At 38.6% G+C, this 12,981-nt stretch overlaps 1 protein-coding gene across 1 annotated transcript; it reads left to right on the top strand.

The window, feature by feature from the left end:
• Positions 1-597: 597 nt before the first annotated feature.
• TFPI2 (tissue factor pathway inhibitor 2) lies at positions 598-4,921 on the top strand. Its single transcript, XM_086397865.1, has 5 exons — positions 598-762; positions 1,016-1,198; positions 2,407-2,586; positions 3,750-3,920; positions 4,282-4,921. Exons 1-5 carry the CDS (start codon positions 675-677, stop codon positions 4,362-4,364), a joined length of 705 nt encoding a protein of 234 aa, XP_086253991.1. The 5' UTR covers positions 598-674; the 3' UTR covers positions 4,365-4,921.
• Positions 4,922-12,981: the final 8,060 nt, after the last annotated feature.

Here is a 12,981-nt window from a genome sequence, read left to right on the forward strand (position 1 = left end):
AGGCAAGAATAGAGTGGGTTGCTATTCCCTCCTCCAAGGGATCTTCCCTACCCAGGGATTGAATCTGGTCTCCTCACTGCAGGGACATTCTTTACCATCTGAGCTGCCAGGGAAGCCCATATCTATGTATAAAGTAAATAGATACGCATATGCTTACATTTGTAATCTAATTAAAGGATATAATGTAATAAGCTCCGCTTCCTTGGGCCCTAGGAGTTTCACACTTTGTACCCGGCAAAGACATAGACTTTGAGCTTTCAAAGTGTGGGTTCAGGCCTCTGCGTGATGCTGCACGTTGGAACCTTGTGCAATCACACCCAGGTCATTTCCCTCAAGCCTGTCGACTTCCCATCTCTGACACAATGCTTCATCTGGGTCATCCCCGCAGAGCCACGGGAGAAAGTTTGGGGCCAGGTTCAGCTTGGCGGGGAATTCCTCTCCCCCGCACACACTTTCCAGCGCAGGGAGGCGGCCGGGTCACAGAGCTCACGGGGCATGAATCAGCCTCCCCTTCCAGGCTCCACGAAGGCGCGCTCCGCCCTGTCCCGTCTCTGAGGGCCGCTAACCCTACAAAAGCAGCGGCACCCACGGCGCTGGGATCCAGACCGCCTGGAGGTTGGACGCTGTGCACCCTCCTCCCCTCCTCTCGCCGGCAACGTCTGAATCCGGACACCATGGACTCGGTTCGCCCCCTCTGGCTGATGCTTCTGTCGCTGCTCCTCGTGGGAACTGCGCTGGGTGATGCCTCGCAGGCGCCGCCAGGTACCCCACCAACCCGCGCCCAGGGGACCCGTTTTCGCCCTGGCCAGGCGGCAGGGGTTCCGCGGACCCCTGCACCCGCTCTCTGCGCCCTCCTTCCCCCTAATTCCTGTCGTGCACCGCAAGTTTGCACTTTCTGTCTCTGTAAGGCCCTTCTGCTAGGCTGGGAAGCTGCTGGGACAAACCTCCCCACCCCCACTACCCCGGGAAGCCTCTCCCTCCACGGAGATGCGGCTGACCTCCTACCCCTCCGTAGGAAATAACGCGGAGATCTGCCTCCTGCCCCCGGACGACGGGCCCTGCCGGGCGCGGATCCCCAGTTACTACTACGACAGGTACACGCAGAGCTGCCGCGAGTTCATGTACGGAGGCTGCGAGGGCAATGCCAACAATTTTGAAACTTTGGAGGCCTGCAACGAAGCGTGCTGGAAGATTGAGAGTAAGTGCTCTCTCCCACTCCCAGAACTCCAGTACTGCGGCAGAGAAGGGCTAAGTGGGAAATGAGCTTATTTTTCACATCCCATTTTCTATAGTAAGTTTCATCCTTGATTTTCTCGGATACTAAGTTAGGCTTATTGCTTTTCAGTTGACTAAAAGTGATCATGAAACTTCCAACGACAAACATTTCCTCTCCCTTAACTGGCATTTATCATAATTCAGTGTGTGTGCAGACTTTGGAAAGATTTCTCCTAAGGCATAAGGATGCAAGAGTGTCATGTATTAGGTGCAACATAAGTGCCTGTCTGTATTTATCATTAGTTCTAAACCTATGGTTTTTATGCCTCCTTGAGAGGGCATTTTTCTCTTGCCCACTGTGTAGCGATCTGAAATACTTTCAGTGGATTTTGTTATTAACGTCTGAATTTAGCTAATTATAACCTTACTTTTGTCCCTTGATACCCAAAGAGATCTTGGGTTAGTATAGAGATATAAAAAATATAGAGATTCACAATGCTGTTTGCAATTTTATTTTAATTATGTCTACTGTCTCTGTGAAGGCCTGTAATAGAACATGGGGCTCAGCTGTTAAAGGAACCGAGCCAGGGAAAAATATGTATTCCTATGAATAAGTTTGATTAATTTCATACATAGAAACAATCAGAACACTCTGAGAGAATAATCTTTCCAGTAAGCATGAAAAATTTATCATAGCTGAATCAGGTCTGGAGACACTGTTAAAAAAAAAAAACAGAAGCTGAATAGAGTTGTCTCTCAGTGTCTGCAGTGACTGGTTCCAAGACCCCAACTCTCTGATGCCAAAATCCACAGTATTTGCATATAACCTGTGCACATTCTCCCTTATACTTTAAATCATCTCTAGATTCCCTACCAGCATAGGACAAATTCAAGCTTTGTTTTTTTTTTTTTAATGAATTTTCAGGAATTATTTTTTCCTGAATATTTTCTCTCTGGGTTGGTTGAATCTGTGGAATGCTGGACCCAAGGATACAAAATCTTGTTGTAGCTGGACTAATGGGCAATCTTTTGGGCGTTTACTAGCCCAGCACTAAATATCATGCCTCCCACCCCCACTGCCACTCTACTCCTGGCCATCACCAGTGGCTTCTGAAAATACAGTTAAGTTTTACAGGAAGAATAAGAAGGCTAATTTTTGACTAACATTGTTTTATGCCCTCCTTTTCCTAGAAGTTCCCAAAATTTGCCGGTTAAAAGTGAATAAGAAGCAGTGTGGGGAGCTCAGAGAACAGTATTTCTTCAATCTAAGTTCTATGACATGTAAAAAGTTCATATCTGGCGGGTGTCACAGCAATGAGAACCGGTTCCCGGATGAAGCTACGTGTATGGACTTCTGTGCACCAAAGAGAGGTAAATACTCTCTTTGTGGTGTCTGTACTTCATTTCTTTATTTAGACTTTATGGTGAAAACATTAATAATTTGATATGAAATTAAGCTGGTTTGCATTCTGATGATTTCACCTATAATATGATACCAGTCTGCACACTACTGCCCCGTGAGGGAGTATTTTTACATGTGAGAGTGTGAGCTAGAAGGTTAATAACTTGCCAAGTTCTCAGGGCTGGAAAGTGACGAAGCTATGATTCAAGCTTTTACTTCCTCTTTGGCATTGTTTCTTTAGAACTATTTCTCATCTATTTAACTTGCACATAAAAAAACTACAGTGTTCATTAATGAATCACATGCATGAAATCAGGTATGTATATGAGATAGTGTGATAGACTTAAGCTGGTGAAACCTGAAGATTTCTAAACTTTTTCTTCAGATTTCTGTGTTCTTTAGTAATTACAGATTGTAACACAAATTGATCTCTCCTCCCCATGTTTTACCCACATACCCCATGCGATCCCTAAAATGATGGGTTACTTGGGTAGTGGGTAATGTTTGTAGAGACAGTCCAGGTGTTTTCCGTAGGCACAGCAGAGACATGTACACATAGATAAGTTCAACAAACAAGGAAAATTTGCTTTGGCAGTCTGTGATAAAGCTCTGTAGCTATACCGTGTTGAGTATGCAAAATCTTGAATTAATGAGGAGTTGCTTGTTGCTGGTGTTCTCTTAAATTGTTTATGTAAATTTAAGTGTTCCAGTGGCTACCTGGGAATTAGATATATGTATTCTTCCTTAATAATGGAAGGAGAGCTGATAGAAACATTGAAAATAAAACTACCAACACAAGAGAGTATGCCAAAGCATGTCACATATTTTCTCTTGAAACATAGCTCATTTTTACCTGACCATATGATTTTGGGGTTTATTTCTTTACACATTCAAATGATACAAGATATAGCTTGAAATTCCATAAGATAAATTATAAATTCCGTAAGAATTTATAATTAACAAACTATGTGTTTGAAATTTAAGGCACACTTTTTAAATGGCTTAGTATAATATTTTGGATTCAGAAAGAAGCTTCTATGGGATTAGATGTTCTTCAGTTACTTCAGTAATCAGCACAGCTTATTATTTCCAGTATTACTGCATTTCTAATTTTATTTTCTTTTCTGTTAAGCTCCAGTATTTTGCTACAGCCCAAAAGATGAGGGGCTGTGTTCTGCTAATGTCACTCGCTATTATTTTAACCCAAGACACAAAGCCTGTGAGGCCTTCAACTATACTGGGTGTGGAGGGAATGACAATAATTTTGTCAACTTGAAGGACTGCAAACGCACTTGTGTAAAAGGTAATGTTTTGGGTTTTTTTCTTATTCAGTTTTTAAACTAACTTTATACATAATTCATAAACAAAATTATTTTATGTACCCATTTTACTAATAGCATATCGCCATTTCTAGACTACTTCTACATACATAGCACTTCAGTACTGATCCGTTTTGTCTAAATGCTTACACAGGCTAACTACAGTCGGCAGTAGCTGTATTTTACAGGTAGAATGTTATTAACTTAGTGGATAGTGAGTAAAACTGACTTCATACTCATTAAAAGTAAGACGAGGTGGGTTTGTAAGCATGTCGGAAATGGTGATTTATAATGAGTCTACAGACTGGGGACATATGATGTTTATTTTTATTTTGTTGATCTTAGCCTTGAAGAAGGAAAAGAACAAGAAGATGCCAAGACTTCTCTTAGCCAATAGAAGACTGAAAATTAAAAAGAAGCAGTTTTAACCAGCTTTTTTTGTTGTTGTTTTTCTGTATGTCATCTTGTGAATGTCCTTATGGTTATATCTGAAGGACAACATGGTAACACAGGCAAGCGAATCATCAGTGATTTATTCACCAGTTCTTACCTGTTACATTTTTTATTTGTGTATTTTTTAATACATAAGTAGCTGCTATTCAAATGTGAATCTATTGTTTTTAATATGCTATTCAACTATTTTTTTATGAGGTTAAATTCTTGCTGTGTTTAAGATATAAAAGCAAATACGACTCACTCAGTTCTTGGGGTTGCTCTCCCTGATTTCAGAAGATGATTTAACTGAAAAACATAAGACAATATAATCATATTTTTTAACATATAGGATTATAAAAAGGACCAGCAAATATATTTAATTTTGCATTTTAAAATTAGATTATATTTTAGGCCCAAGGAGACAAATTTGAAGATGTACCAATACTTCAAAAAATGTTAAAATGCTATTATGTAGGTCCTGCTAACTTACTTCCATTTCTGTTGTGTCATTTAAAAGATAATAAAGTAATGTTTTTGACTGAATTAAAAAGCTAGTACATTAATTATATCAGAAATGGTCTCCTTGGAGGGGGAAAATTCTCTCTGCTCATCTATCCATCCATCCCCATTCAGCATATGTTGTTAAAATTTTTGTCCTGTATTTATATCAGAGACAATTCATACATTTAATAATTTAAACTCCACTAATATTTCTGATAAATATGATCATTTCATTTAAACAATTTTTTCTTTCTCTGTAACAACAAGATTTTTTTTAAGAATTCCTACGTTTTCTTGGCAAGAGTAATATTTAAAAGTATGCCCCTGATCTGGCAAAAGTATAAGTACATTTGTGCTTTTCTTTTTTTTTTTTTAATTTTATTTAATTTTTAAACTTTACATAATTGTATTAGTTTTGCCAAATATCAAAATGAATCCACCACAGGTATACATGTGTTCTCCATCCTGAACCCTCCTCCCTCCTCCCTCCCCATACCATCCCTCTGGGTCGTCCCAGTGCACCAGCCCCAAGCGTCCAGTATTGTGCATCGAACCTGGACTGGCATCTCGTTTCATACATGATATTTTACATGTTTCAGTGCCATTCTCCCAAATCTTCCCACCCTCTCCCTCTCCCACAGAGTCCATAAGACTGTTCTATACATCACTGTCTCTTTTGCTATCTCGTTCACAGGGTTATTGTTACCATCTTTCTAAATTCCATATGTGCTTTTCTTAAACAATCCTTCTTTTAAAAATCTATCCCAAAGGTATGACAACAAAAACAAAAAATGAAAATGCTATATTCTGTGGTTGATGTATTATTTGGAATAACACCGAAAACGGGAAACAAATGAGACACTTATCATTAGGGGGTTGGTTGAAGAAATTATGGGTGAAAAGTGAGCAAATTCTTTATATGTGAATATCATCTGATCCTCAGAATACATTTTAAAAAACAGGGTCTAGAACAATGTGACTAAATACACACACACAAAGAATAGAAGATACAAAGATATTATATTAAAAATGGTTACCTATAAGATGAAGGAAGATGTGAATGTACCTTACTATATAGTTTTGATCTTGGACCATGTAAATTTTTGTGTCATTTAAAACCAAAATTAAATTTAAAAAATAAAAAGCATTTTTCTAAAATTGGAAACCAACCTAAACAATTGAACCTAAATAAATATTAAATGATGGCATAACTGTGAAAAGGGTATATGATTAATTCCAGTGACTTTCAAAACTAGTAATTTGACTATGTATCTTTTGGAAAATATAATCCAAGAGTCAAATAAATTCTGAAAATGCATTTTGTAGTGTTATTTTGAATGTATTATATATAGAATATTATATATTCTATAAAAATGTGTCTCCCACCCTTTCATCGCAAAGTCTTTGGATCAATGACAATCCAGCATTAGTAGGTACAGCTACTGTCCAGATTATAATCACTAAAAGAAACCAGAGGTCTTGAGAATAATCGCTGAGTGTAGGTCTCGGACAAGAAATCTGAAAGATGAACCTGGGCCATTTCATAAATTAAGTAAGGAAACTATAAAGCCTAATGAGTCCTATCACAGGAACAGGAGAGTACCATTAGGGAATGAGGCAAAATGAGCATCAGAACAAATATTGACCACAATACAGGTAAGTATATAAATATGAATATAACATGAGTTGATCATCACACACACACACACATACACACACACACACACACACACACACACACACAAACACCTCCTTGGTGACTCTTGAGGGTTGCTAGAGCACTATCTCATTACTTTGAACACTAATGAATTAAGAGAAATAATAAAGGACTTATTCTTTTTTATTTAGTCTTAAAAACTAAATAATGTATGAGAGAAAGTTACTCAAAGAGGAATCCCACCTAATACAGGCAATAAAATATTAGAAGATACCCCTAGTGAAAGTGTGCATCTATTTGGCAAAACCAATACAATATTGTAAAGTTTAAAAATAAAATAAAATAAAAAAAAAAAGAAAGTGTGCATCTAGGTAATGATTATCCGTGCATGCTGAAACCAGGGCATGAAAGATTGATGGAGAACAGTTTCATGGAGCAATGAGACTAATGGGCAATTTTAACCTTACTAAAAGTGTGCCAACACACATTATTCACTTCTGGATATGAGGTAACAAGAAATGGACATCCCATCCAATGAAGTGATCTTACAGACAGAAGGAGAGAAAAAATTAAGCCTAAAGTTAAGCCAGTCTCTAGATCTCCTTACCTATCATTGTACTGCCAGATTGTAAGGCACGCTTGGGGATAAAGGAGCAAGTTCTAAGAGACCAGGGAAAGTTAATCAGCCAAATCCATAATACTGGACACTCCACAAGACAAACATCCTAGTTTCTCCAACAAACCAAAGATATTTTTAAGAGGAGGAAAAAGAGGAGGAGGCTTTTATAGAGTATGAGATGTAACAACAACAAAAAGCATGTCATTAAAAGTTTTCAGTTGAGTAAGGCCTATATTTAGGACTTTACTGGTGGTTTCTGAGAATGATTACAGCAGAAGGATCTTGTCTGTGTTCTGGGATTGTTGAGTGAGTGATACAGAGTCTTTGCGGGGGACTTGGGGAGTTCCAAGAACTACAAGGAAAACTTGATTTGCTATTCGTCGCCTTTAACCCAGGTTCATGGACGTGACTTAGCTTACAGCTGCAGTTTTCTATTCAGCAAGGGTCAAAAGTGGACTTTTATACAACTGTTCTAATACTCCAAATCTCTGCAATTTTAATTCAATGAAGTAACAAATAAAGCTGTTGTAGGACGTTCTGCTGCTGCTGCTGTTGCTGCTAAGTTGCTTCAGTCGTGTCCGACTCTGTGCGACCCCATAGACGGCAGCCCACCAGGCTCTGCCATCCCTGGGATTCTCCAGGCAAGAACACTGGAGTGGGTTGCCATTTCCTTCTCCAATGCATGAAAGTGAAAAGGGAAAGTGAAGTCGCTCAGTCGTGTTGAACTCTTCGTGACCCCATGAACTGCAGCTTACCAGGCTCCTCCGTCCATGGGATTTTCCAGGCAAGAGTACTGGAGTGGGGTCATATCACCCTCTCCGTTCTGCAGTTGAAGGGAAATTCCTTCTTGCCACAATCAGCCTGAAGACAAGTCACTACTGTGGTTTCACCAGACAGACTGATTAAAAGAAATGTCCCAGTCTGTGACATGAAAAAGGAATGGGCTAGCTTTTAATATGAATGTGAATTCACTTACTGAAAAAAGTTATTATGGACTACCACCCGTGTATACATATTGTACATGTTCACTCATAGAAACTGTACCTGGAGCCTTTCAGAGGATTCTTGAATCATGTACCTCCAAAGTGTTAGTCACTCTGTTGTGTCCAACTCTTTGTGACCCCATGGACTGTAGCCCCCCAGGCTCCTCTGTCCACGGATTCTCAAGGCAAGAATACTGGAGTGGGTAGCCATTCCCTTTTCCAGGAGATCTTTCCAACCCAGGGTTTGAAGCTGAGTCTCCTGCATTTTAGGCAGACTCTTTGCCTACAATCTGAGGCACCAGGGAAGTCCTAGTATCTCCAAGTGTACATGCTATTTCTGCCAAAAGTCTTGTAGCCATTTAGGCAATGATGTTTATCAGTGAGGGACTGTCCTTTGGCATGGCCTTCCTTATATTGTAACAAGACAAGCTTGTCTTTACAAGTGCTGTGTTTCTAAAAGAAAAATATTGGTTTTGGATAAAAATACAAAAAAATAGAAAAGTGAAAATTGCAAACTTTAAATATTCATTGCCTATATATTGTTATAAATTTAGAGATGGAGGCAAGCAAATGCAGAAATCAAAATCATCTAAAGTTATTTCTTCTCCCTTCACTCACATATTCAATTGGCTGCCAAGCATATCTACTCAATCCTGTTCTGTGTTGTGTGTGCTCAACCGAGTCCACCTCTTTGTGACCCCATGGACTGTAGCCTACCAGGCTCCTCTGTCCATGGGATTTTCCAGGCAATAGTACTGGAGTGGATTGCCATTTCCTTCTCCAGGGGATCTTCCCAACCCAGGGATTGAACCCAGGTCTCCTGCACTGTAGACAGATGCTTTACTGTCTGAGCCACCAGGGAAGCACATGCCTATTTTAAGCCTCCTTATTCCAGGAAAATTAAAACATTTTCCCAAGTTTCCGCCCTGCCTATGTCTGCTCCATATGCAATCATTCACACTGATGCCCCAGAAATATTTATTAAAAAAATCTTATCAGTTTACTCTTCTGCTTAAAACTAATGATTTTCTGTTGAATCTTCACGTTACTGTCCAAGTACCTGTGTGTCATTTAAGACTTCTTACAAGTAGACCATAGTATTCTCTTCCAGATTGATCTACCCCATTCCACCACCATCTGTAACCTACAATTCAGCTGCACTAGATTATGTTCAGTTTCCAGAACACGTCATACTGCCTTATTTTTGTATAACATGGTTATCAAATTTTGTGCATTAGAACCATCTGGGCAGCCAGGCATGTATGCAGATTTCTAAGCCCCATGTCCAAGTGTTTTGATTTAGTGGTTTGAGTTGACACTCAAAAGATGTACATTAAAAACACTGACTCCAAATGATTAGGATGAATACTTAAATCACTCATTGAGGAACACTTGGCAAGTTGAATTTTCTTGTTGGCACAGAATTCCTTGACCCACCTCAAGCAAGTTTAACCGTTTGTCCCCTTGGGCTTTGCTATACCTGATACAACTCCTAGACACACTAATACGGTATTTATTTTCCTAGGAGTTTTATTGTTAGAGTGTTTGGGTTTCTCAAGCAAAATTAAGAGGATTTTCTTTCACTTTAAAATATATTATTATACCCACTGTATACTATATAGAAAATAAAAGAAAAATATAAGGATATATAAACAATCTAGTATTTCACCATCAAGTGATTAACAAGAATGTTTGTCTCCTTAAGGTGGAAATAACTTAGTCAAGACGTATGAGCATTTTTATGCTCTCAGTATATACTAACAAATTGCATTACAAAGTTAAATCAATTTATCCCCACCTAAGAATCTAAGAATGCATGCAAATGCCCAACAAATGGGTTTAAAATAAACAGAAAAACCACTTAGTTATAATTGCTGCTAAGTCGCTTCAGTCATGTCCGACTCTGTGCGACCCCAGAGACGACAGCCCGCCAGGCTCCCCGGTCCCTGGGATTCTCCAGGCAAGAACACTGGAGTGGGTTGCCATTTCCTTCTCCAATGCAGGAAAGTGAAAAGTGAAAGTGAAGGCCCTCAGTCGTGTCTGACTCTGTGCGACCCCATGGACTGCAGCCTACCAGGCTCCTCCCTCCATGGGATTTTCCAGGCAAGAGTAAAGGAGTGGGGTGCCATTGCCTTCTCTGAAGTAGTATCTAATCATTATTGGATTATTACGTATCTAATAACAGACTATTTTGGTCATAACCAGTATTTTGGTCATCGACTCACTGGAAAAGTCCCTGCTGCTGGGAAAGACTGAGGGCAGTAGGAGAAGAAGGTATCAGAGGATGAGATGGCTGGATGGCATCACTGATGCAATGGACATGAACTTGGGCAAACTCTGGGAGATGGTGAGGGACAGGGAGGCCCCGCATGCTGCAGTCCATGGGGTCACAAAGAGTCGGACATGACTGGGCAACTGAACAACAACAGATTATTAGACTAGCTTCCTTGCTGGCTCTGAAGGTAAAGAATCTACCTGAAATGAAGGAGACCCAGGTTCAATCCCTGGGTCAGGAAGATCCCCTGAAGAAGGGAACGGGTACCCAGTCCAGTGTTCTTGTTGAAAGAAGCCCATGGACAGAGGAGCCTGGCAGGCTAGAGTTCATGGCATCACAAAGAGTCAGACACAGTTGAACGACTAACACACTTAATCATTATTTTAGTTGGTATTTCCAGGATTATTACTAAATGTTGCACTTAAAATTATTTATTTCCTCTCATTAAAGGTTATATTTTCCTTTAAACTTAGCTTATAATGTTAACATAAAAATAGCGCTAATATTTTTATAATTTAAATTTTAATCATGAATTGCTTCAAACATATAAAAAATTACAGAAAACAGTATAACTGACCCAATTTAAAAAACATGATAGGAGTTTGCCAAATCTGTTTCAGTTGCTTTTTCTGTTTTCAGAAATGAAATGTTGCAAACAGAGCTTAAGATTCAAATGTTCCTCTGTCATCCTGTCTCTGCCTCACTCTCCTGAAAAGTAACTGATCTCATAATATTGGAGTATGTGCATATTTTAACGCTTGTATTATAAATATATTCACCCAGAGCAATATGAAGTACTGCTGTACGTGTCTTAAAATTATGTATATGGTGTCACATGCTGTGTATCCATTGTCATCGTGCATTGCTACCACTAGGTTGTAAAAATGAAAGTGTCAGTCACTCAGTGGTGTCCCACTCTTTGCAACCCCATGCACTGTAGCCTACCAGGCTTCTCGTCCATTCTCCAGGCAAGAAGACTGGAGTGGGTTGCCACTTCCTCCTCCAGGGGATATTCTTGACCTGGGGATTGAACCTGGGTCTCCTGCACTGCAGGCAGATTCTTACTGTCTGAGCCACTAGGGAAGCCCATCATGTTTTAGGTATAGTCTATAAATCCACTGGTTTCGTGTAGAACTGCTTCATTTATTTTGACTTCATAATGTTATCCCAGTACATAAACAGTACAGTATATTCATCCATTTCTCTATTGGTGGATATTTCCAAATTTTTGCTTTTATGAACAATATAATAACAAATGTTTATATATGTATCTCATTGTACACATATTTGGACCTGGAAATGGGGTTGCTAGTTAAAGACATGTTGATATTAGTACCATTAAGCAGCAATGTATACAAATTTCTATTTCTTCAAGTTTTTGACAACACTGAGCAATGTCAAAGTCCTTAATTTGTTGCCATTCATATAACTGAGAAATTGTACCTCACTGTTGTTTAATTTTATTCTCCTGATTAATGAGGATGTTGAAAATCAGTTTTTACTATTTTGTTGGCCATTGTCATTTCCTCTTCTATAAGTTGTCTATTTGTATTTCTTCTACTTCTTCATTTGACTCTGTATTATTAATTTGTATATTTTTATGTATTCTGGGTAACAATCCTTTGCTAGTTACATGATTTACAGATATTTTCTTCCAATTTGAGGAAGGTGTTATTTTGATTTTTCTCTGCAAGTTGAATTGTGATGCCATATAATTTCATGATGTCATTAAGCAGGGTTCATTTAGCATTTTCTCAACTCCTAAATTGATTATGTGACATCGTTACAAGTAAACAGGGTGTATGACATTTGTGCCAAAGCCCAGTAGATATTTCCTCAAAACACAGTAATATTTTGAACAAAGCAATAAGAAAAGTTCTATGTACTGTAATAATTAATATAGAGAATATAAAAAGAAGCAATATTGGAAAAATTACTGGTTAAGAGTTTCTCCTAACTAAAAACATATGACTATATATTCAAGAATCTCTACATACTCCAAACAGGATAAATCCAAAGATAAATACCACTGGCCACATCTCAGCCAAACTTCTGAAAATTAAAGTCAAATTCATCTACCTAGAAAAAACAGAGATAATATCCCCAAATGAGCATCAAAAAAACTGGTGACTGATATTTCAACAGAAACCATGAAAGTCAGAGAACAACAGACTAACATTTTAAAGTGCTAAGCAAACAAACCCTGCAAACCAGTAATTGTATAACCAGCAAAAATATCCTTAAAAACGAAAGGATAAATGAAGATGTTTACATATAAACAAGATCCAAGAGAACTTGTCAGCAGATTTGTACTACAGAAACATTAACGGGAATTCTGAAGAAAAATGATCCCAATGGAAGCATGAAAGTGCAAAATGAAATAAATGAGAGCACTAGCAAATATGTGTGAAAAACTATAAATGAATATTTTGTTTAAAAGTATTGACTATTATATCTTATGCAGTTAAAACATATAGGTTTTAGATACATGGAATTATTAGCACCAAAGGTAGGAGTGTTGCTTAATGGAATTAAACCCTTTCCAGGTTTTTGTATACTTTGGGGAATATTACAA

This window comes from Bos grunniens, chromosome 4 (assembly GCF_055505025.1).
Source record: "Bos grunniens cultivar Pamir isolate PY7600 chromosome 4, Bosgru_T2T1.0, whole genome shotgun sequence".
NCBI classification, from domain to species: domain Eukaryota; kingdom Metazoa; phylum Chordata; class Mammalia; order Artiodactyla; family Bovidae; genus Bos; species Bos grunniens.